At 45.2% G+C, this 25947-nt stretch overlaps 2 protein-coding genes across 9 annotated transcripts in view; one reads left to right on the top strand and one right to left on the bottom strand.

Annotated features, from left to right (window-relative positions):
- PDE6A (phosphodiesterase 6A) overlaps positions 1 to 25947 on the bottom strand; it is a 92329-nt gene that overhangs the window by 38842 nt on the left and 27540 nt on the right. For all 5 annotated transcript variants that reach the window (XM_033926886.1, XM_033926885.1, XM_033926888.1 and 2 more), the window contains one exon: positions 15121 to 15158. In XM_033926886.1, coding sequence (XP_033782777.1) covers positions 15121 to 15158 — 38 coding nt within the window. The remainder of the gene's footprint in view (positions 1 to 15120; positions 15159 to 25947) is intronic.
- SLC26A2 (solute carrier family 26 member 2) lies at positions 6062 to 25258 on the top strand. 4 transcript variants are annotated; one of them, XM_033926894.1, is made up of 3 exons: positions 6062 to 6135; positions 17856 to 18542; positions 23161 to 25258. In XM_033926894.1, exons 2-3 carry the CDS (start codon positions 17880 to 17882, stop codon positions 24691 to 24693), a joined length of 2196 nt encoding a protein of 731 aa, XP_033782785.1. In that variant the 5' UTR covers positions 6062 to 6135; positions 17856 to 17879; the 3' UTR covers positions 24694 to 25258. The 4 variants fall into 4 exon arrangements, with proteins under 4 accessions (XP_033782785.1, XP_033782783.1, XP_033782782.1 ...); XM_033926892.1 differs by lacking the exon at positions 6062 to 6135 and adding an exon at positions 6355 to 6633; XM_033926891.1 differs by lacking the exon at positions 6062 to 6135 and adding an exon at positions 6355 to 6637.

Genomic DNA, 25947 nt, shown 5'->3' with positions numbered 1-25947 from the left:
TATTTTATGAGTAGTTTTTTGTAGCCTGCTTAGATTTCTCTTTGAAAATCGCTCCGAGGTCCAGAGGTGTGAAAGTGGCAAAGGCCTTAAATTAGGCAAACTATAAAAATCTGTTCCTTCTGTCACCCCCTTCCCCATATGTTTACAGCACAAAGCTATCTATCATCCGTTGGGGGAAAGTGACATCCCAGTGCAGAGCAGTCCAAACCAGGAATAGCCTGAGCTACTTTGGGTCAGACAGAGATCACCATATGGCTAGTAACGCTTACTTTCATTCTTGTTTCTTAATTTTAAGGAGCAAATGGAGAAATCAAAGCTCTTTGAGGTTCTGCCCTTCTTCCTAAGGCTGCACTGAAGTGCTGTGATCTTTCCAGGGGATTTATTTTATTTCTTTTGATGGGGGGGGGGGGGAGGGGGGGCGTCCAAGCGCCTGGTCTCAGAATGCTGGGACTGGCCTATTTCTATCCACAGGTTCCAGCTATCAAATCTCATTATTCTAATACGGCTGACAGTGGAGAGGATTAAATGAATCATTTGTTCCCCGTGGTGACCGTAACAGCAAATGACCACACAAGGCGAATGAAATGCCCAAGAAGCAGCTGGGGAACGGTCTTAAATGCACCAGATTTTCTGTGAAACCTCTGCAGTTAGGAAGTGGAGGTCTTATATTTGTGGAGGTCTTATAGCAGATGTAAGAGGCTTGGAGGGGTGTTTTCGAAAAAAAATGTCTAAGTCCAACTTGGACATGTCCAGCTGGACACCCAAAGTTGGAGGAACAAAAATGGCCATTTTTGAATGGCAAAAAAAATCATCTATTTAGATGTCTTGGCCATCGGTAAATCTAACTTTATACCCCATTTTTCATCAGAAAAACATCCACGTTGAAAATGTCCTAATCCTGACCATTTGGATGTGGCTGGAACCAGCATAGTAATGGACTGGCCACATAGACATCCCGACATAGCAATGGGACACTGCTATGAATTCATATAAAGAGTGCCAGCTGTATATCTCACCATAACCCTCTTATAATTTAGGCTGAGCCCCTCCCCCCAAAAAAACCCTCCTGTGTACCACCTCAAAAGCACTTATGGCTGCAGATGGCACCTATATGGCAGTATAGTGGGGTTTGGGTGGGCTCACACGCTTTACCATAAATGTAGTGATTAGAGTGGCTTAGAGGCCTGGCTCCTCCTCTCTATGGTTCATTAATATTAATAATTTTATTCTTATATACCGCTAAAGCCGTAGTAGTTTGAGGCGGTTTACAACAAAGAAGAGCTGGACAATCAGCGAATATAGGAACAATGAAGGTCATCAAAATACAGGTACATAAGAACATAAGAAGCGCCATCTCCGGATCAGACCTTCGGTGAGCAGGATACAGAGGTAAGGCATAAGGGATTTTGGGAAACAATTCGGTTATTGTTGAAGAGATGAGGCTTAAGAGATCTTAGGTTAAAAATTGGTTAAACAAGTTTGTTTTTACTAATTTTCTGAAACTTAGGTAGGATGAGGAGTGCGTGAAAATATTACCCAGCCAATCGTTCAGTTGACCTGCTTGGAAAGCCAGTGTTCTGTTCAGGCCTTTAGAATTGATGGTTAAACAGATGGACTCTGCGTGTGGGTCTGGATGAACAATCTAAGTTAAAACAGGGAACCAAGTACATGGGGGCCAAACCAAGAATGGATGTGAAACAGAGACAGGCAAATTAGCCCACCCACCAGGCTTTCCCATATCAGATGCTGTTTTAGAGAGCCCAGGTAATAGCAGATGAGGTGTGATGGTGAATTCTGTAAGTGCTTCAACAGGTGTGATCGAGGGAGTCTGGCTACTGGGAACTCAGGTTCAATAAGGGTGAGGAAAATAAGAAAAAAGATTGTGCAAACAAATAATTTGGGGAGATTTAATATTTAGGGATCTGTTTTTCAGCCTCCTGCACTTGCAAAAGACAGAACAAAGAGACACTTTCAGTCCTGCAAGTAGAGCAAACACGATATAAGCGTGGCATGACCTGGTCTTTGGAAGCCTTTCAGTAGGGCTGGACCATGTTGTGAAAGGGATGATTGTAACAGGGGTCATTGTAATGGGGAGGGTTGGAGGGAGGATTCTTGGTAGGACAAACCATGAGGTAACAGAGCCAGTTCAAGCATTGCCGGCCTCGTTCAAAAGTTGTTGAAAGCTGGAAAATGCTGGTCCCAAAGAAGAGAAGGCAGCTGGGTGGGGAATAGCAAACGACCGGGGAATGGAGGCAGGAACTGCAGCCCTTTAGAGCAGGCATGAAATTAACATAGTAAATGACAGCAGATAAAGTGTAGTTACTTACCTGTAACGTAGGTTCTCCTTGGACAGTCTGTATGGCTCATCCATAGGCAGGAGTAAGCTTTGATGGAGACTCCAGTAGCTAGAAATATCTAAGAAAAAGGACCGTTTCAATTAAAGGATTCATTTATAGAGCGTGTATGGTTGGGCATTCGGGTTTTTATAATCCATGGACACATTAGCATTTAGAGCGCCTTAAATCAGGGTGTGTTACTGTGGATGTTTTTGTGGTTGAAAATTACCCCAAAAGTCGGGCTTCCTAAGGTTTGTACGTCCTGATGGCCAAGACGTCTAAGTAATTGATTTTGGAAAAATAATTTGACCACCTAGCGGCTTTGAAAATGGATGTTTCTCCACCTCGGCTTTTGCGGGAAACGTCCAAAGTCAGATTTGGATCCACTAAAAAAAAAAAAAAAAAAAAGACCCTCTATGTCTTTTTGTAGGATTGTACTGGGAAGGAAGATGTTGACAGGGGAAATTGGAGGGTGTCAAAACTGGGTGACGGTATGCATTGAAGGGTCTGTTTGGTGTGATACATTTGGGTGGCTGTGGCTGTCACAACCTATTTGTTCAGTTTTGCTAGAAGCTGTTCTTGCAGTCTCTCCTTCTCCCCTTGCTCCACCCCCCAATAAAATCTGTTGCACTGGATGGCTGTATAATCTACCTAATAGATAAACGGATTTTGTTCTCCTGGGGATCCAAGATCTGAAGAGAGGCCTTCTGAAGCAGCAGCGATGTGATCACATCAGATGCACAACCCTGAAACTGGCCTATTCAGAAAATTGCTTTTTTTTTGCTGGGGGGAGGACACAAAGGTACTGGTGTGGATTCCTTAGCCTAGGTGTTGCTTGTTTAACACTAAGGAGTTGGCAGGAAGAGTCTTGGCAGTACTACTAACACAGTTCAGATCTCCTCTGTTGTTAGCCAGCTGTACAGGTGTAGCCAAGTGAGGTTGGGTGCAAACGTTTCTGTGTGAAATTATGCAGTTACTTGTCTCAAACTGTACAAACCTCTTGTCCATGCTCTGATCCCGCCGAGGCCCCAGGACTTCCCAGGCTCACTCTACCTGTCTAGCTGCTGTTCCTAAATCCACCTCCGCAGCTCCCATTCCAGAAAATGAGCCTGTGCTGCCCTCTGCTGGCAGTTTTGCTTTCAGTCTGGTTTATTTATTTTTTATTTTAAAGATTGTTATATACTGCTGTTCAAACAGTTACAGATTCTATTCTTTCTGCCACACAGACTTTCTATTCAAGGATTTCACTGCCATCTGGCAAACAGCGCTTTATAATCTAATAATTAACAAGCACATTGCTTCACATGGACATATTGGGTTTACTTTTCAAAGATTATTAAAAGGGAAAAATTCAAGACAAAATCATAGTCAGACATGTTAACTTTCCAGTTCCTCTAAATTACAATATCATAACATTAAGATCTACGATGTCCTTCCAAGAAGTTCAAATATCTCACGGGCTGTATTGAGGTGGAAGAGGATATCTTCTTTTTCAAGGGTCCCACGACAACATGAGGGCATCCGTGGAAAATCAGGGGCGGAAAACTACATGGTGACAGCAGGAAATATTTATTCACCGAAAGGGTGGTTGATTGCTGGAATAATCTACTGCTACAGGTAACTGAGGCCAGCAGCGTGCCTGATTTTAAGACAAAAATGGGATCGTCACATGGGATCTCTTTACAGGGAAAGGAAAGGGAGGGGAGGGTTATTGCAGTGGGCAGACTTGATGGGCCGTGGCCCTTATCTGTTTCTATGTACTATTTTATTTTCTCTGGCATGAGTTCCCTCCAGAGACTCTCATTCAAGCACAAACCTGTTCTGGGCCCTGATGCTCAAAACTCCAGGGCTAAAGACAGCAGTGACCATCTCATAGCGCTGTAGGCCCCCCCAATGCTCAACGCTAATGTTGTGAGACTGAAAATAAGGGGAAGGAATGCGCATTCCCAGCCAAACATGGAATTGAAGCACACACCTGCGCCGTTTTTCTGACTCTTTATATATAAGCATCTAAATGTTTTGTTTTTTTCGTTTGAAAGGTTTACATTTAAGCACAGAAAACAGACGCTAATGAGTGCTTTGACTTTCTGATTTGTCCGGACTCACACATTTACTTCTCAGTACCAGTGCGTAGAGCAGCGTCTCTCAAAGAGATTCCAGGTGTGCCATGAGAGATGGCAGAATTTTTAGTTTTTAGAAATTCCGTTCATAAGTATACTAGAATAGATGACATGCACATCATGTAAGCAGAGTTTGCCAATGTTATGAGTGTCTGTGTGCGTAAGGATATCACCGCCCAGGCATGCATCATTCTTTGACATGATTGGTCCTTGAAAACTAATGTCAAGTATTTTTATTTTTATTTTGAATGCAGTAGTTATCCTAACTTGAGCAGCAAAGCAATCAAGGCTTTGTTACTTTTTGGATCTTCCTGCCTTTGTGAACTTGGATTTTCAGCTCTGACAGAAATTAAATTTTAAAAAAAGAGAATGACGGTAGACGGTGGATGGTGAAATGCGGGTTTGCTTGTCGACTATCAAGCCACATTTTTAGTTAATTTGCACTCAAAAACAAGCTCATCCATCGCATTGATTTGCAATTCTATTCTATCTACTCTAATTTCACTGTTGTTACAATTACCCACCCATAGCTTAAAGAACTTTAAATAAATAACTCTCACATTTAAATTTGTGTTGGTTTTGCAATTTTATAATTTCAATTATAATGTGCCACAAAAAACATCTGCTCCATTTATTGTGCCAAGGTGAAAAAAAAAAAAAAGGTTTGAGAGACACTGGCTTAGAGGTTTGAACGGACTTCTTTGTGCTTCCAAAACCAGCCGATTTTTAAATAGAAAATCATAAGGAATCCTATTTTCAACCCTCCCAACACCAGCTCTGAGATGGCTTTGTTTGTGTGCTGTTGTCTGAGCGTTGAGAGTAGGGTTACCAGATGTCTGGATTTCGCTGGACATGTCCGGCCAGCTTTTCAAAACCTGGCACTTTGTCTAAATCGCGGCAGCCAGAGGGAAATCTGCGTAAGCACAGATTTCCTCCTGCTGGATGAGAGCAGTCAGCGGGGGTGTGGCTGAGGCGGGGCTAGGGCGGGATTGGGAGGGATGGGTGGAACTGGGCGGCCTGGGAGCGAGTCTAGGGGATCCAGAGATTTTACTGCAGCAATCTTAGTTGAGAGGGAATAGCAAATGACCTCAGTACATCTGTTTGATTACATATTGAAATACAGTGGAGTGCAGGTTTTAGCGCCAGCCACAGTGGTAACGGCTCCAACGCTCATAGAATCCCTAAGAGCGTTGGAGCTGTTCCTGCTGCGGACAGCGCTAAAAACCACACTACGGTTCTGTTAAAAAAAAAAAGGGGGGGGGGAAGGTTAATGTTGAACTTATTATCGAGTTGTTTTTCTGTTCACTTAGGTTGTTTATTTATTCAAGTTTCTATACATAAGAGCCTAAGAACAGCCTTCCTGGGTCAGACCAAAGGTCCATCAAGCCCAGTAGCCCGTTCTCACGGTGGCCAATCCAGGTCACTAGTACCTGGCCAAAACCCAAGGAGTAGCAACATTCCAACATCTCAAAGAATGGCAAGATTCCGGAACCCCAATGAGAGCAACATTCCAGAGCTGAGATTGTGATGTCGTAATGCCTCATTCCATGCTACCGATCCAGGGCAAGCAGTGGCTTCCCCCATGTCTTTCTCAATAAGAGACTATAGACTTTTCCTCCAGGAACTTGTCCAAACGTTCTCCCAGGGGTGTTCAGAACGGTGTACATGAAATTATTCAGGTATTTATTTTTGTGCTGATAATACATTAGTAGCAGGTAAGAGACGATAAGCACAGGACTGGGCAGAGCTTTGGATTCTTGCCCAGAAATAGCTAAGAAGAAATAGGAGAGTTATCGAGGAGTTTGCCACATCACTTCTGGCCAGGGATGGTTCAGTGTTCACCTCCTCCCTCTCTGAATTTGCAGAATGTCACCCGGGCACCAGGAAGCACGGAGAAAGTAACTGCTGCGTTTGCAAAAGTGCCAAGTCACACGCATTAAGTATGAGACAGGCAGCAGGACACCAGACGCCCACTGCAGACGCCCTGCTCTCATGCATCCGGGACAGAGACTGAGCAGAGCTTCGACCCTGAAACCTGATCCCATGAGACCCAGAGAGGCAGGGCAGCTTCAGGTGAGCAGCTGAGGGCTGCAGAGAACTGTCGCACTCATTGTGTCCCGGAGCCGTAGCTGGACTCATCGGAACGCCACGCGGAATCCCAGAGAAAGCTGCCCAGGGTGGGTGAGTGTGCTGAAGCTTAAGGGGGAGGCCAAGCTGGGAAATCCCAGGACCTGCCAGATGTGGATGGCACTCCAGTCTTTCCCTGCTAGCTCTGCCATGCTGCTTTTGTGTTTGAGCAGAAGAGCCCCGCTGCTAGATTCCCTTGCAAGCTACCACTTGCTTCGTACCCTAAAAACTTAGATACAGGCAGTTACGTTTTTAAGCTATGTTTTAAGTTAAGTTTTTAAGTTAAGTGTTAAAAGCTGTTCTTAAGTCGAATTTGTACGTAACTCAGAACTTGTAGATTTTAAGATTCTGCTCCCAGCTGATAAAAGGACCAATTGTCCCTACCAAGGTTCCCTCTAAGGCAGTGTCTTGCAAACATTTTTGAGCCGGGGCACACTAAACCTAGTGTCCCCAGCTTGAGCCACCTGGAAGTGCGCTGGAATCAGCGTGCCAATGTCAGCGCATGCGCAAAGGCCCTTCAAACGGGCCTTGAGCCGAGAGAAGGACCTGCGCTGGAGAGAAGGGCCGGCAGAGAGAAGAGGCACGTCCTGTAGACAGTCATCCAGCGTAAGCGCCTCTCCTCTTCCCCAGTGTACCGTGGCACACCTGAAATATCAGGAGACACACGGTTTGCGATACACTGCTCTAAGGTATAGTATGCACTACCACACGCTGTTCTTAATCTGACCATGAATCTGCTGGTTTTAAGAAAGGTTTGGACAAGTTCCTGGAGGAAAAGTCCATAGTCTGTTATTGAGAAAGACATGGGGGATGCCAGTGCTTGACCTGGATTGGTAGCATGGAATGTTGCTACTCCTTGGGTTTTGGCCAGGTACTAGTGACCTGGACTGGCCACCATGAGATTGAGCTACTGGGCTTGATGGACCATTGGTCTGACCCAGTAAGGCTATTCCTACGTTCTTATGCTGCAGGAGAAATGTAGGAGTTTATGTGACTGGAAATACTGCTCAGTGAAATCAAATGAAGTCGCAATTGCGTTCTTAAGTACGAGTTATACTTAAGTCAAGTGTCTGTAACTCGGGGACTGCCTGTACACAGTTTGTCACAAAGTTGCATACGCAACCCAAGTGCAGAAATCCAAAGGGGATGAAAGAGACCGAAAAGCAAAGTTCAGGAGAGAGATCTTGGAGTGACTGTGTCTGAGGGTCTCAAGGCTGCGGTGGCCATAGCCAGAAGGATGTTAGTTGCATAGAGAGGGGACTGGGTAAAAACGCGAACCTCGTGGATCTTAACCACATGCCCTTAAAAAAAATACTCACCTCGGTTTTCACCGCTGCAGTTCTTGCGGTTTCTCACCTCACAAAATCTATGTTGATAGTCTTAATGGAGACTCCACGGATATCTGTGCAGATAACCCTAGGGGGTTACCAAAGGGCAGTTTTGCCTCTGAACTTTCCGTGGCACTAGACTAGGGGGTTCCCCCTCCCAGGAATACCACGGTTCAAGCAGATCGAAAAGTAGCTGCCTACTAACTTAATGGTAGTCTGAAAACAAAGGGGTGCTCAAAAGTCGGGTTGAGTATCTTTTCCCAAAGTTCAGCCTTAGGAGTCGCGCCTCAGACTCACAGGAGCGGGACTGGGTAAAACGGGGATCCCGCGGACCCCACGCAGATCTCTACTGCACAGCCTTAAAAAGAAAGCAGCCATGGCACGGGGTCCGCAGGGATCCTCATTTAACTACCGCAGACCTCACGGATCCTCATTCCCCCCCCCCCCTTCCAGTGGAATCCATGTGGTCCTCAGGAGTTTTAAAAAAACAAACCCATACCACGGCCGCTTTTAGTTCTGTGGGGTCCGTTCACCCCCGAGGTGAGCAATCAGCAGATGAACGGAAGCATTGATCCTTCTGTACAAGTCGCTGATGAGGCCTCACTTGGAGTATGCTCCGTTTTGGTGGCCATATCTTGCTAAGGAGACTCGAAACGGTTCCGAGAAAAGCAGCAGAAATGATGTGAAGTTTCCCCCAAAAGACATTTGAGATGAGAGTTGAAGACCTGAATATGTGAGGGAGGGGGCGATATCGTGCAGACATTTAAATATTTGAAAAGTATTAATATGCAATCAAACCCTTTCCGGAGAAGGGTAAGAAGTAAAATTAGAGAACACAGGTTAAGGGTACAGAGGGACTATTTAGAAGTAATCCTAGGACGTACTTTTTCCTGGAGGGGTGATGTGTGCTTGGAATGACCTCCATGTGTGGGAGAGGCCCAGAGGATTCCTATCAGTATTTCTTTACTTTTCTCCCAAGGGATGGTTTGCATTAATTCATTCAGGTACTCAAGCATTTTCTCCTTCTGTCCTGGTGGGGCTCACAATCTATCTGGGGCAACGGGGGGGTTAAGTGACTTGCCCAGGGTCACAAGGAGCAGCGTGGGCTTGAACCCACAACCTCAGGGTGTTGAGGCTGTAGCTTTGACCACTGCGCCACACTCTCCTCATTGGAAAGAGAATGAAATCAGAGCAACTTAGGCAGCAAATCCAGGGTTTGGGAAGTAAGAGTAGTGTCGGGCAGACTTCTGCAGTCTTTGTCCTGATTATGGATGGATCTGGTTGGCCTAGAGAAGGCTTCGAGGGCAGCTTCATTAGGGACTGGGTAAAACGCGGACTGCACGGACCTTGCGGATCTTAACCTCATGCCCTTAAAAATCTGCTCACCTCGTGGGTGAACGGAATCTGTGAGGTCTCTGGGAGTTAAAACGAAGATCTCTGTGGGGTCCGCACTTTACCCCCTCCTGACTACAAAGAGAAAGAAATCAGTAAGTGTAGAAGTTAAAATACAGACCCTACGGAACTAAAAGCGCATGACCTTAAAAAGAAAGTGACCGCGGCGTGGGGTCCCCAGGGATCCTCCTTTTTAAACTCAGGTGGACCTCATGGATCTCGCTCACTCTACAGATCCTCGTTTTAACACCTGCGGACCTCACGGATCCCGCTGGAGGGGGTAAGATGAGGATTTATGGGGTGAGCGGGATCTGTGGGAGCTAAAACAAGAATCCCTGCAGACCCCATGCTAGGACCACTTTCTTTTTAGGATCATGTGGTAGACGTCCACAAGGTCCGTGGAATCCTTGCGTACAGGTCCGTCAGAAATAAACTGAAATTACAAAGCTGTAGCTGTCAAAACCGAGGGAAGCAGATTTTTAAGGGTGTGTGGTTAAGATCCGAGAGGTCCAGTTTAAAATGCCTGGCAGACCGTTAGGGTCTGTGCCCCGAAAATGATAACTTAAGCTCAAGAGTATGTATGCATATGTTTAGTTGCAGACTAGTGACAGATAACTTAATTAATAAATTAGCTGCTAATTAATTGTTATTAACCAGTAATTGGCTATAATTGGCTGTTAATTAGTGTTACATGCCCTGATTCAAACCACAGGGGGCTGCTGGAGGCAGTGCAGAAGACTCCCCCCTCCCCCAAGACAGATGTGGCAAAAGTGGACCGGAAAAGGCCACCTACCATTTTAATAAAACCAGAGAAACTTTTAAATATCAGTCTGCATTGCTCTTTATCTCTCGGCTGCCCCATGCTGTAGGTATTTTCCTGGTAGAAATTGCGTGTCCAGCAATCTGTGCACCATAAGGACTGCTGTGAATCTCCCTCTGTGGCCCCCCAGCTCTATTTGCTTTGCCACTTTTAGCAGGCAGAGGGCATTTAAATAAAGAAGCAAGTGTTGATCTTCCTAATGAGTCGTGCTATGCTTGCTGGCAAGGCGATCATGCCACGCGGTTAAACAGCGGATGAAGGAAGCAATTCGGCTTGTCCTTGGTGCCATCGGGATAGTCCTCCAGTGATCTTAAGCAGGGAAGCAGTGAAGAACAGAAGGCGAGTGTGGCTGGGAGAGTTCAGAGTCATTCTGTTAGCTATAGGCAAGTGCCTGGGCAGAGCTGGTCAGCTATAGTAACATAGTAACATGGTAAATGACGGCAGAGAAAGACCCAAATGGTCCATCCAGTCTGCCCAACCGTACATGCTCTATAAATTAGTAATTTAATTTAAACGGTCCTTTTTTATAGATATTTCTGGGCCAGAAACCCGGTATTGTGCTTAGGTTCCATCTTCTGGAGTCTCCATCAAAGCTCACTCCAGCCCGTCTAAACCATCCCAGCCACTGAAGCCCTCACCAGCCCTTCCTCAACTGAATGGCCCTCTACTCATAGGAACTCAGCGTATGGAGCATCACAGAGCATTCAGCGCACCAGCCTGCGCTAAAAACCGCTTTTGCAGTTTTGTAAGGGGGGGAGGGGGGAGAGTTTAACAGCACGTTATAGTGTCTGGCAGTATGAAGCGTGGTGAGGCAGCATAAAATGGAGCATGACAGTGGATTGTGATGCTTGATACTACATGGCACGTAACAGTGCATGGCCTGGTCGGACAATACAGACCTGTTAATGAGAATATATGCTGGGTGTGCCTGGCAAAGTGTGGAAGTGTCAGCCATGACAGTACGTGGCATGGCAAGGTAATACGTAAGAGCGCATGGACAGAGGCGTTAGCTATGACATGGAATGGATGGCATACTGGAATACTGTGTACAATTCTGGAGGCCGCATTATCAAAAAGATGTGCGGAGAGTTGAGTTGGTTCAGCGAATGGCCATCAGGATGGTCTCAGATCTCAAGGATCTCCCGTATGAGGAACGACTGGGTAAGTTGCAGCTGTACTCACTCGAGGAACGCAGAGAGAGGGGAGACATGATCGAGACGTTCAAATATATCACAGGCTGTATCGAGGTGGAAGAGGATCTCTTTTTCCTTAAAGGACCCACGGCAACAAGAGGGCATCCATTGAAAATCAAGGGTGGAAATTTCATGGCGACACCAGAAAATATTTCTTCACTGAAAGGGTGGTTGATCGCTGGAATAATCTTCCACAACAGGTAATTGAGGCAAGCAGCGTGCCAGATTTTAAGAAAAGATGGGACTGGCATGTGGGATCTCTTCATGGAAGTAGTTAGGGGGTGGGCCATTAGTATGGGCAGACTAGATGGGCCATGGCCCTTTTCTGCCGTCATGTTCTATGTTTCTAGTATCGGCGATGGTTGATGTTGTTGCATAGAGAGTGGTATTTTGACTGCAACTATTTCATCGAAGGTTAGAGGAAGAGGTGAGTTTTATAGCCTTCCTGAAGTTCAGGTGGCCTTCTAGGGATCTGATGGTTGGTGCCATTTATAGAATCTTTGATGTTTCAGCCCATCCTGCCACAGGAGCTCAGAATGGGTTACAAATCGGGTCCTTTAACACAGGCCTCCAGTCGTTTGGGGAAGTTCTTAACCGCCTTGTCGATCGGTCCCTGTGACAGGCACCTGCAGCGCTTCCTTGAGGCTTTGGGTAGCGCTTGCGATGGGCCTCCCACATTCCTCCCCAAACGTGGTAATCCAAGGGATTTAGGTCTAGCAAATTTGTTTACAAAAGTCTACATCACTGTGACGTCATTAACAGTAAGCTTGCTGGTGTTTTGTTTCCAAATAATGGCAGTTTTACCATGAAAGCATGCTTGAATGCCTAAAAATTGCTGGCTGCTCATGCCAAAAAGTCTGAGACTTTGCCGGCTTTAAAGGTAATCTTATTTCACTCAGCACATAAACATAGGGCTCCTTTTACTAAGGTGCGCTAGCGTTTTTAGCGCACGCACGAAATTACCACGTGCTAAACCGTGCGGTACGCTTCTAGAATAACACCAGCTCAATGCTATTCCGCGTGTTAAGGCCCTAACGCCCATAGATGATAGCAACCAAGAAAGCTGAAATCCCAAGCGGTTGCTGGAAAACAGCAAAAAACTCTACGGAGCCCTTGTTTTGGGTTTTTTTTGGCCTCACCCAGTAGATATGATGCTAATTGTGTGCAATACAAAGAAAGAGCTTAACAGGGCAGCTGAGGCAGCAAGTGAGGTTGAGATATATTGATAGCTTAAGATGATTGGGATAAATAGATGGGGTGGAGATGGCTAAACATTTACTGTTTTCGTCTTTGTATGGCAACATCCTAGAATTGTTTACCATTTCTTGTAGTAAGTCACTGAATTGGCGTGGGTCATGTTGATATAGTAACACTTCTTATGAAGTCTTATGAGCGAAGGTCATTTTGGATGTGTTGATGTAGGGCATTTTCTGAAACTTAAACATAAGACTAGCCTTACTGGGTCAGACCAAAGGTCCATCAAACCCAGTAGCCCATTCTCAAGGTGGCCAATCCAGGTCCCTAGTACCTGGCCAAAACCCAAGAAGTAGCAACATCCCATGCTACCGATCCAGGGCAAGTAGTGGCTTCCCCATAACAGACTATGGACTTTTCCTCCAGGAACTTGCCAACCCTTTCTTAAAAACCAGCTAAGCTATCTGTGTTCCAGAGCTTAACCATTCTCTGACTGAAAAAAAGTTCCTCCTACTGGTTTTAAAAGTATTTCCCTGTAACTTCATCTAGTGTCCCCCAGTCTTTGTAATTTTTGATGGAGTGAAAAATCGACCCACTTGTACCCGTTCTACTCCACTCGGGATTTTGTAGACTTATTTAGCTCTGGCACACTAAACAGAACAATTATAAAATTGCAAAACCAACAAGAAAATTACATTTGAGAATTATTTAAACGCCTTGGTGCATAAAATAATACTAAGGCTTCCTTTTACGAAAATGCGACAGCAATTTCTAGCGCAGAGAGCCGTGTTGAATGGCCCATGCTGCTCCTGACGCTCAAAGAGTTCCTCTCTGCGCTAGAAAATGCTATCACAGTTTCGTAAAAGCTATCAACGTTGTAGCAATGTTGTAGTTCAAATAATGCCCCTATGTGCCAACATCAAGATTTTAAATTTAATCCTAAATTCTGTTGGTAACCAATGGAATTTCAAATACACGGGAGTCACATGATCTCTAATATGTAGATGAACAAACAACTGAATTGCACCATTTTGTACCGTTTGTAAACGTTTTAATTGCCCTGCCGTTATTCCCGCATATACTAGATTACCAAAATCTAAAAGCAATGGTGAAATTAAAGTAGATAGACTAGAATTGCTAATCAATGTATGGATGTGCTTGTTCTTGAAGGCAAATGAACTCAAAACGCGGCTCGATAGTTGACAAGCAAAGGCATTTCATCATCCACCATCTGCAGTTCTCTTTTTCTCAATTTAATTTCTGTCAGAGCAGAAAATCCAAGTTCACAAACATAAGAAGATCCAAATGGTAACAAAGCCTTGATTGCTTTGTTGCTCAAATTAAGATGACTACTGCATAAAAAATAAAATTAAAATTAGTTGCCCTTAGTTTTCAAGGACCAATCACGTCAAAGAATGATGCTCTTCTGGGCGGTTGTATCCTTTTGCACACAGACGCTCATAACATTGATAGACTCTTGCCTACACGATGTACATGCCATCTATTTTAGTGTATACTTATGAAAGGGATTTTTAAAAATAAAGGTAAATTCTGGAATCTCATTGGGACACAAGGTTTGAGAGACGCTCATTTTCAAATCACTTAGACACACAATGGTGCTTTGAAAATAAACCCCTCACTTTCCTATCACGCATAAGACGATTCGCATGCTGGTATTTACAGTAAAGCTGGTACTGATGTGTCGTGGTGTAGTATTATACCGCCAGGCAAGAGTCTGCAATGTGAGCAAAAGGACAAACAAACACTCGTCTTGCTCATGCTATCGGATCAAACAAGGTCTCAGAAATTCAGGATGTTGTGTGCGTTGTAGTTATTAGGGATGGGATATTTTTCATCCAGAAATACAACCCAGCACTTCAAAAGCTTCAGTACCACATTTTTTGGCAAAAATGTCAAAATACTCTAACGTTCCCTCAGTAGCGATTCTCTTCACACAGGTTCACAGCTATCGTCATCGAGTACATGAAACATGAGAACATAAGAATTGCCACTGCTGGGTCACGCGGCGGCCCTTAGGTCAAAGACCAGCACCCCGAGTCTAGCCTTACCTGCGTACGTTCCAGTTCGGCAGGAACTTGTCTAACTTTGTCTTAAATCCTTGGAGGGTGTTTTCCCCTACGACAGACTCCGGAAGAGCGTTCCAGTTTTCTACCACTCTCTGGGTGAAGAAGAACTTCCTTATGTTCGTACGAAATCTATCCCTTTTTAACTTTAGAGAGTGCCCTCTCATTCTCCCTACCTTGGAGAGGGTGAACAACCTGTCTTTATCTACTTTGTCTTGAATCCCTGGAGGGTGTTTTCCCCTATAACGGACTCCGGAAGAGCGTTCCAGTTTTCCACCACTCTCTGGGTGAAGAAGAACTTCCTTACGTTCGTACAGAATCGATCCCCTTTTAACTTTAGAGAGTGTCCTCTCGTTCTCCCTACCTTGGAGAGGGTGAACAACCTGTCTTTATCTACCAAATCTATCCCCTTAAGTACCTTGAATGTTTCGATCATGTCCCCTCTCAATGTCCTCTGTTCGAGGTGAGATAACTTCTGACTTAAATACAATTTAATAATATTCAGAAACATTCGTTTCACACTTACCGTATTTTCAAAAATGTAGTCCCGGGCCAACGTGAATCCTGAAATGTAAATAGTATTCCAGAGTGAAAATTAAATTATTGGAAGGAAGCAACAGGAACAAGACCGAGGAGCAAAGCTTTGGGCTCCTTTTACTAAGGTGCGCTAGCGTTTTTAGCGCACGCAGGAAACTACCGCACGCTACACTTCTACAACTAACGCCAGCTCAATGCTGGCATTAAGGTCTAGCACACGCTAAAGCCCTAACGAGGCCTAGTAAAAGGAGTAATGGAAGTAGAGTCCATCAATCCAAAGGCACTGCCCTCGGCTAGTTACAAAAATGACATATACAAATACATCTATATTAAAAATAGAGGCAGAAATAAAATTGACCCAGAATTAAAAGAGTCCTACTTTCAAGGAGCTGCTTGAGTCTGTGATTTGCGAATACGCATGAATTCAAACTCTGCATCTCTCTCATGTCAAATGTGAGTGTTATCAGGGTATCCACATACATACACATGACCTAACAGCTAAGGTTGCTGATTGCTCTGGGTCCCCCCAAACCTGCCCAAAGCAAAAGGAGGCACAGCCTGTTGGAAACTTTTGGGCCTCTCCTTCTGATGTAGCTCTTCCACTTTCCCTAGGAAGCTGTGCAATATTCCCTTGCAAGTAGTAAGTTGATCCTCTGGTGGACCTCCGGGGTGTGGCAGGATTTACTCTGCGCAATTCAAGAATTTAGTGGCGAGTCCTTGTTTTAGAAATGATGTCAGATGCTTCCCAACAGTGCTCTTGAGTCTTTGGCAGCTGCCACGTTTCAAAGAGTGTCCTGGATTATAGACTGTGCCGAGATTGGTTCATGCAGCACCCAGAGAGAATTTGGGATTCTTGTCCTCGTAGATCCCAAAGGTTCAGGGAACGTTGGGTGACATCTCCTTACAAAAAGCACGACACAGAGAAATGTCCCTTCCACACAGCAAGTAAAAGTCTGCATGTCAGATGGTTGCTGGGTTTAATCTCTGGCAAATTACAGTTGCCTGATAAGTTAACAGACAACAAATTTTTTTTTATCAAGTCAAGCAAGCTTTAGTTTCCATTTCCCAAGCTGACTTTCAGACATTAATTTCTGTTCTTACTGTGAAAGCATAGAGGGAGGAGCCTAAGGCCTGATTGGCTCAGCTGCCTAAGACCCCTCCACTTGGGAGGAGCCTTAGGTGTCTGAGCCAATAAGGGCCATAGGCCTCTCCCTGTGCATCACATGATGCACCAGAGAGAGGAAGGCCCGCCATTTTGGACTGGCAGGCCTCGAAGCAGGAGGGACCGTACATCTCTCCTGCTCTCAACTTGTCACAAAGATACCGGGCCGGGTTCGGGGGGGGGGGGGATTGGTTCAGGGGAGCATCCGGTGGCAGAAGGTAGTGAGTATCCCTCCTGCCATTTTTCATTTGCACTGGGGGGCCTCTATTGGCAAGAAGGAGTGGGCATCCCTCCTGCCAATTTTCTCTTGTGCGGGGAGGGGAGGCATACCTCCTGCCAATTTTTGCCGTGTGTGTGTCTTCTAGTGCTGGTTTATGTGGGTGTCTTTGGGGAGGGCTGTCATCGGAGGGCGGAGGGGGGGCAGCATGGCATTTTTTTTTATTTAAATGAGGCAGATATTGTGCATGTGTAACACATGCACAACATCTGTGTCATTTAATACAAAAGAAAAAAGCCCCAACAGCTGAGGGGCTTCCTCTGCCACTCAGCTGTTAGGGCTTCCCCAAACCAGCTCTGCACATGTGTCAATTGCTCTCAAAGCGACTGAATGGAGAGGGATTACCACGAAACTCTGTGCACATAATTTGCATGGAGGTTTGTTGGTGCATCAATCGCTGCTCCAGAGTCGTCCAACGGCGATTTACACGGTCTTAATGACCGTGTTTTGTACATCTAGACCCGAGTCCTGCCGTGATGCCTATCTCTCTTCCCAAGAGCAGGGAACACTGCCCCCGTCTTCCTGGCAAGCAGGAGATCTGAGCTAGTCCAAAATATTTCCTTATTGCCTGAATCTTTTAGCATCATATCTTATGACATTTCACGGTCGAAATTCCTCTGCATGCCTTCCTGAGGCATTTGAATATGTCCGTCATATCCACCCCTCTATCTGCTAATCTTTCTGAACAGATGTTTTCTGGCGAGTTTAATTTCAGAGAGATTCTTGGCAATAATTCCTTCATGGCAGTTCTTTCCTCGCCTGTGAAAGAGTTGATTGTCACTGAACGCTGACGTATCAGTACTGCACATTCAGCAGTGTGTACCTCTGTTAAATTAGAAGCTGGTCTGCAGTGAATGAACAGGGGGCTTATTATGGAGGATTGCGGTTCCACGATGGCGTATAGATCGCAGATGAATGCACTTATTCCAGTTAAAACCAGTGCTGCCAAAGTCTAGACATTATTCAACAGGTAGACGTTAAGTCAGTGTGCACAGTGAGTGATTGTCATGTGCTAGTCAGGACAAACAGAATGCCTACTTTTTTCAGTGTATTCTAGAGACAAATTGTGGGTTTCTCCATGTTAATTGTGATTAGACAGGATAGAATCCAAAATACAAACGAAAAGGCACAGAGGAAGGGACAATTCCAGGACCGGGGTGGCAACTTTAGGGCAAGCAGAATCCTCTTTCCTGTTTACTAACCTGCCACCGTCCCCCCACTGAAACACAAGAGTTGCCAAGTAAGATGCAAGGAATATGACACAAATGCATTTCTGTTTTCACAGTGATCCCCAGAAGCTGTGACCAGAATGACAGTGGAAACCTCTGAAGAGATCAATTTTCTCAATGACAGCAGAAGATCGCACACGCAGAATGGTGAAGGGTGTGCAAGACACCGTGACGGCAGGATCTTTCTAGAAAAACAGGAGCAGGCACACATCAGTGTGATGCAGCTCTTGCTAAAGAGATTACGAACGCATTTCAGCTGCACCCCAGCCAGATTTAAAGACTGGCTTTTCGGTTTCTTTCCAGTTTTGCAATGGCTCCCAAAGTACAAACTGAAGGAATACGTTCTGGGTGACGTCATGTCGGGTCTCATTGTGGCCATTCTTCTGGTTCCTCAGTCAATTGCATATTCTCTCTTGGCTGGGCAGGAACCCATCTATGGCTTGTACACATCATTTTTTGCCTGTCTTATTTACTTCCTAATGGGCACATCCCGTCATATCTCGGTGGGCATTTTTGGGGTGCTGTGCCTGATGGTGGGCGAGGTGGTGGAAGAGCAACTCGAGGCAGCTGGCTATAATACACTTCACGAAAGTCGAAATGACCTCTTCAACGTAAGCGCCTACGAACATAACAGCACACTGACGTCTGCTACTGTCAACCAGTCGGCAGAGTTGGTGTGTGGGAGGAGCTGTTATGCCATCGCCGTTGGAACCACTGTGACCTTCATGGCGGGAGTTTATCAGGTAGGAACATAGCCCTGACAGACTGAAAAAGCTAGGGCTTTTCTCCCTGGAAAAGCGGAGACTTAGAGGAGACATGATAGAAACCTTCAAGATCAGGAAGGGCATAGAAAAAATAGACAGGGACAGATTTTTCAAATTAAGGGGATCAATAAGTACAAGGGGGCACTCAGAGAAATTGAAAGGGGAGAAGTTTAGAACAAACGCCAGGAAGTTCTTTTTCACACAGAGGGTGGTGGATACATGGAACGCGCTACCGGAGGATGTGATAAACAGGAGCACGCTACAGGGGTTCAAGGAAGCTTTGGATAGGTACTTGGAAGACAAAGGGATTGAGGGGTACAGATAAGAGTAGAGGTAGATTATAGGGATGGGATTAGAGGTAAGTTACAAAATTAATCAGGGACCACTGTTCAGGCACTAGGCCTGATGGGCCGCCGCGGGAGTGGACCGCTGAGCAAGATGGACCTCTGGTCTGACTCAGCGGGGGCAACTTCTTATGTTCTTAAGTGCTTTGTTCATGGGTTATATACCGAGGAGTCAGTTTGATAATTGTGCACCCATACATAGAAACCCAGGGGGCACCTGGAAAGAACTTCTTTAAATGTTGGCGTCTGCTTTCTTTTATAGAATGTGAGCATACCAGTAAATTATACGCCTACAATTTAGACGTGGGCACTTCTGCCACCCATAGAGTTGGCATCAACGAGCATGCTTAAAAAGCCAGCCATAGAAACGCAAATTATAGTGTTCTATGCGTCATGAGAATGAACGTGAATCCTACACATGCCCAGACTCTGCCTATCTGAAAAATATCCACTATGTAAGGAGGTTACAGCAGCCAAACTGATTTTCAGAAAGAGGAAATACGATCCCGTGTCTCCTCTTTTGAAGGCACTTCACTGCCTTCCAGTTCATTTCAGAATCCAGGTTAAATGTGCAAGTGGAATATTTAAAATTCTATGTGGAATTGTTTTTTTGCCTTTGGTCTCCATTTCCATTAACTCTTTACGAACTATGAGATCAAGAACTTCTCAATTGTATAAACTTGCTTTTCCTTCATTTAAGGTACAGGTTATAGGTCTCGTTCCTTAATCTACACCTTCACTTCAATCTGGAATGAGTTTCCTGTAGAGATCAGATCGATTTCTTCTCTTTATACTTTTAGAAAATCTCTAAAAACAATACTTTTTCAAAAAACACTATATAAATAGTTCTACTAGAAGATTTAGGATTGTACTATGTAAACCGAGTCGAGCTTCTTTTTAAGAGGATGACCCAGTATAAAAACTAAAGGGTTGGATATGCCAATGGGTGGAATTTTTGTTTTTACTCACATATGTGGCAATTTAATGTAAAGGGGATGGGACTTGCTGTACCACTTTTTCTGTGTGGTTACAATGAAGGCAGTTTACCTATTTTTTTTTTAGACAGGTACTTAATTTGTGTACCTGGGCCAATGAAGTGTTAGGTGACTTGGCCAGAGTTACAAGGAATTGAACTAACAGCCGCTCTAACCACTGGGCCACTCCTCCACTGTACAGCCTTACCCCGTAGGTAACCCATAGTGTTATCTTTGAAAAGTAATTACGATTAGTGAAGGTTAAATGTGGAAACAGAACAGATGAGATTATAAGAAAACTGCCAAGAATCGAACAGATAAAGAGGAAGGCGGATGATAGCAAAAGGAAACCAGAGAGGCCTGCGTGACTAGAGAGGGAGGGTGCAAACACCCAGGCAGAAGTGAGAATAAACTTGTACTGCAGTAATGAGAGATGACGAGGGTGGGATTAATTCAGAGCGGCACGGGGGTTACTACCAGGGAAAGAAAGGAAGAGACATGCCTACAAGTCAGTTCTTCCCAGATCAACACCTAAAACGTAAGCATGCACGCTCAGTGATACTTATCCCACCTTCTGAAATCCATGAAGGCCCAAAACTTTGAGAAGCATACTCTAGCGTTTAACTAAATAAATAACTATAGCCACTTCCTCTACGGGGATTTTTCCAATGCTATTCTTAGCAAAAGCCCAGCGCACACTACCTACAGCGCCTCCTGCTGCTCACAGCCACAAATCGCGAGGCCGGCTGAAGCAAATTTTTAAGCACTTTAATCTGACAATAAAAAAGTAGCTTAGTGACCTATGCAGAAGGATCGCTGGTTATGATGATGTTTCTTCAAGTGATATCTCTGCTGCTGTGAGCAGTTTTTCAAGTTCTGGTAATTTCCCTGGAGAATGTCCAACAAATATCTTCTTCCAGCTGAAAGGTCAGTGGGTTGCACGGAGGTTCTGAATGCACAAATCAATTTATTTGAAGTCTCCACCATCTGCTAGTCAATGGAAATGTAGAAAGACAACATACTGGGTCAGACCAGTAGCCCGTTCTCAATCCAGGTCCCTAGCACCTGGCCAAAGCCCAAAGAGTAGCAACATTCCATACAGAATCCCAAGGAATAGCAAGATTCTAGAACCCCCAGAGTAACAACATTCCATGCTACCGATCCACGGCAAGAAGAGGCTTCCCCCATGTGTTAATAACAGACTATGGACTTTTCTTCCAGGAATATGTCCAAACCTTTCTTAAAACCAGCTACACTATCTGCTTTCCAGAGCTTAACTATTGTGGGAGTGAAAAAATATTTCCTCCTATATTTTATCGAGTGTCCCCTAGAATAAGGAGGAGCAAGGTCATCCGGTGCAGGATCTGCTCTTGTGCTCTTAAGAGGTGAAGATTTCTATCGCGTGGCATACGGCAGCACAAAGAAGATGTCGGCTGAAGTGTCTTCCTTCCCATAATGCCTTAGATTCCTTTGGCTGCCTTTTTCTCACATACCCGTCACTGCCTGGGGAGTGTTTAAAGGTAAGCGTCTACCTCAACGCACTTAGCGGATGTAGGCGCTTAATTAAATTTATCAATAGGCTAAGTCGAGAATGCTAATTGTCAATTAACACCTCCTGATTAGCATTAATTAGGAGTAATTGAACATTAGTCACCTAGCACAGAGCATAGTTAAAAATGGGTGTGGTTAGGGGGAAGATGGTGGGCGTGTTGCTGACTTAGGTGCCGGCGTTTAGGCCAAGAAAGCCCTGGCATATATATGGCGCACCAAATGCCACTTAGTCGGCGCTAAGCGTAGATTCTATACGGTGCAGAATTACAATGAATTTAGTTACTTATTTATATACCACTCAAGTATTTCTCCCTATCTGTCCTGGCAGCTTACACTCTATCTAATGTCCCTGGGAGATTAAGCGACTTCCGCAAGGTCACAAGGAGCAGTGTGGCTTTGAACCCAGCACTGAATCTTGGGCTCCCACTGCCCGATATCTGTCTGCCTTTCTCCTAACCCTGCTCTAGAAATTGCTGTTGCTAAATCACTTCTGGGATTTTTTCCACATTGACTCTCTCGTTCTTTACTCAGTGCATGGGAAGGTTCAACATTTTGGCTGTCTGCTTTCAAGTAGAGGGTGTGCTCCTACTGACAGGAGATAAGGCACAAATCGTGCAATTTTGCAGCCTTGCTTAAATCGGTTTACTGCTCTATATAGAAACCATAAATCAAGTAGCTAAGGGTGTGTATTGACTCTCTCAACAATCAGTGAGCAAAGAATGAAGTTACACCTGCGTATTAACAGTCAAATGAACAAGAACATAAGAAGGGGCAGAGCGAAGGTCCATCAAGCCCTGTATTCTGTTTCCAGTACTGACCAACTCAGCTCCCAGGTACCTGGCAAGATCCAAAAGAGTAACACACATTTTATGCTGCTTATCTTAGGTAGGGTTACCAGATTTTTCTTTGGGAAAATCCAGATCCATGGCCATGCCCCCAGGACCACCCAATTCTGCCCCCAGCCCATGCGTGTGTGCACATGACATCACCGCGTTGCGTCCACACATGTGCAGATGCGTGATTATGTTGTGGGCCGGGATAGCAGGGATCCCTCCCGTCTCCTTTCTCAGCCGATTCTAAAAAATTTTTAAACTCCCTCCTGCCTCCCTCGTATACCTTTAGTATCCCTGGTGGTCCGGCAGTGAATTGTGGTGGGAGTGACCTTCCTTCGCTCCTGCCCATGCAGAGCTGCTAGCTTATTGGCTACCGCGACAGCTCATGGCAGCAAATCAGCTAGTGGCTTTGCACAGGCAGGAGCAAAGGAAGGTCGCTCCTCCTGCGATTCACCGCTGGACCACCAGGGATACTAAAGGTATGCAGGGGAGGTGGGAGGGAGGTCTCAAGTCATTGGGAGGGAGGGAGGACAGGGTACAGAGCCTGGCAGGACAGGGCAAGTCAAAGCACTGCACTTGAATATTACCTCCCCTGGTTTATATTTGAGTCAACTTTTTCCCTCCTTTTCTGGGGGGAAAAAGGTTACCTTGGTTTATATTTGGGTCAGTTTATATTCGAGTATATACAGTAACTGTTTTCTGTGTCAGATATGAACGTATTAGGGCGAGCAGTTCTGTTCTTCTAATAGCAACTCCTAGCTGATGCTGCTAAACCGCCTACATCCTTGTTTTTGGTACAGACAGTATTGCAAGTTGTTTTTAATAATAATAATTATAATATTGAGAGCTTTGAACCTGCACTGATTTCAATTTCTTTTGTATACAATCCTTTTAGGTTGCCATGGGAGCCCTTCAGGTGGGATTCGTTTCAGTCTACCTCTCGGATTCCTTGCTCAGTGGATTTGCCACCGGTGCATCCTTCACGATCCTTACCTCCCAAGTCAAATATCTCCTAGGTATAAATATTCCACGCAGCAGTGGGATTGGTTCTCTCATCCGTACCTGGATACATATTTTCCAAAACATCCACATGACCAATATTTGTGATCTTGTCACCAGCGTACTGTGCCTTCTCATTCTTGTTCCAACCAAAGAGATAAACGAGTGCTTCAAATCCAAACTTAAAGCTCCAATCCCCATCGAACTCTTTGTGGTCATTGTAGCCACCATAACGTCTCATTTTGGGCATCTCCATGAAAAGTATGGCTCTAGTGTAGCTGGGAATATCCCTACTGGATTCTTGATGCCCAAAACACCAGACTGGGGTCTGATTCCTAATGTCGCCGTGAGTGCCTTTTCCATAGCCTTAATTGGCTTTGCCATTACCGTGTCACTGTCCGAGATGTTTGCCAAGAAGCACGGTTACACCGTCAGAGCCAACCAAGAGATGTACGCGATTGGTTTCTGCAACATTATTCCTGCCTTCTTCCACTGCTTTACAACTAGTGCAGCTCTGGCCAAGACCCTTGTCAAAGAGTCCACGGGCTGTAGAACCCAGGTCTCAGGGGTTGTGACTGCCTTGGTTCTTCTGTTGGTTTTGCTAGTTGTGGCACCGCTGTTCTATTCCCTTCAGAAATGTGTCTTGGGAGTCATAACAATTGTGAACCTTCGAGGGGCCCTCAGAAAGTTTGCGGATCTACCCAAAATGTGGAAACTGAGCAGAGTGGACACGGCAGTCTGGCTAGTGACCATGGCCTCATCAGCATTAGTAAACACCGAGCTCGGCTTGCTGATCGGAATTTGCTTCTCGATGCTGTGCGTTATTTTACGCACTCAGAGGCCAGCCGCTGTGCTGCTCGGCCAGGTGGATGACACCGAAGTCTACGAGTCGATCTCGGCTTACAAGAACCTGAAGACTGATCCAGGCATTCAGGTTTTCCGCTTTGAGGCCCCTTTATACTATGTGAACAAACAGTACTTTAAGTCGGCCTTGTACAAGCAGACCGGGCTTAACCCCATCTCAGTGCTAGCGGCTAAAAAGAAGGCTGCGAAAAGGAAATTAAAAGAGCAGAAAAGGGAAGGGGTTGTGAGCTTCAGCAACAAGGAGGACGAGGCTGAAGCGTCGGTGCAACTTTTCCCCGAGTTGTTGCCTTTTCACACCCTGGTGATCGATTGTGCTGCCATTCCGTTCTTGGACACAGTGGGGATCAACACAATGAAAGACGTGCTGAAAGAGTTCAAAGATATCGGGGTTCAGGTCCTGCTGGCTCAGTGCAACCCCTCGGTCCGAGCTTCCCTACACAGAGGGGAGTACTTCAAGACTGAGGAGGAGAATCTGCTTTTCTATAGCCTGCATCAGGCCATCTGCTTTGCACGGAACGAGTGTTTGTACAACAGAGGCCCTGCGGCTGCTCTTAGCCCTTCGTGAGCCCAGCAGAAAAAACAACCTCAGAAAGATCACATAATAATTGAACTTGGGTCAAGAAAAAAAGCATTAATTATATTTTTATAGCGTATGAACATTTAATTTTTAGGGGGAGACTTGGACACTGCTTTTTGCATTTTTACAACCACGTTCAAAGTGGTTTACATACAGGTACTTCAAGCATTTCTCCCGGTGGACTCAATATCTAATGTACCTGAGGCGATGGGGGGATTAAGTGACTTGCCCAGAGTCACAAGGAGCAGCGTGGATTTGAACCCCACAACCTCAGGGTGCTCTAACCTCTACACCACTCTATACGTGTACATCTCTTTATACAGATTTTGTGGGTATATATATATATACAGTAGACACAGTAGATATAGATACACACATATACACTCAAGGGGAAATTCTATAAATGCTGCCTTAACTTCAGTGCCTATGTCGAAGGGGGGAGAGTATGGTGCAGTGGTTAAAGCTACAGTCTCAGCACCCTGAGGTCGCGAGTTCAAATCCCATGCTGCTCCTTGTGACCCTGGGCAAGTCACTTAACCACCCCCACCCCATTGCCCCAGGTACATTAGATCGATTGTGAGCCTACCGGGACAGACAGGGAAAAATGCTTGAGTACCTGAATAAATTCATGGAAACCATTCTGAGTTCCCCTGGGAGAACACGACAGAATATTGAATAAATAAATAAGTTAAGAGGGAAATGCAACTTAAGTGAAAATTCAAAGCGCTTAAGCAAATAGTGCTGGAATCGCGCCTCCAGGGGTACCTACCGGCGCCTAACACCGCTGGAAATGGTGTTAGGTTCCACTAGTCACGATTCACATCACAGATAGGCACCGGAAATGTACACCTTGAAAACCCTGGCCTACATTTCCTGCGCCTGTCTTTTCCAAAGGCGTGATTCTCTAAATGGTGCCATCACATGATTGACACATGATCGGCGGCGACCACAGCGCTGTTTAGAGAATCCATAAATGGCACATACTTTCTAGCGATGTTGAGCACGATTGTCAACCATCCACTAGGTGCTGATTATAGAATCGCCGCTAGTGGCGCTGATAGGTGTTGAATCCTTGCAATGTATGGCCAGGGTTTTCAATCTACCTCTAACCACGCCTACTTGCTGGTAGGCGCCTTAGTGTAGATGTCTATAATGTCTACCTGCTAATTAATTTTTAAATGGTTTTTAATGGCACTTTCATTTAATAGCATTGATTGAGCCAATTAAGATTAAAATGTTAGG

This window comes from Geotrypetes seraphini, chromosome 18, assembly GCF_902459505.1.
Source record: "Geotrypetes seraphini chromosome 18, aGeoSer1.1, whole genome shotgun sequence".
Classification (NCBI taxonomy): Eukaryota; Metazoa; Chordata; class Amphibia; order Gymnophiona; family Dermophiidae; genus Geotrypetes; species Geotrypetes seraphini.
The sequence above is the reverse complement of the archived record's forward strand: the minus strand, read 5'-3'. Positions and strand labels throughout refer to the sequence as shown.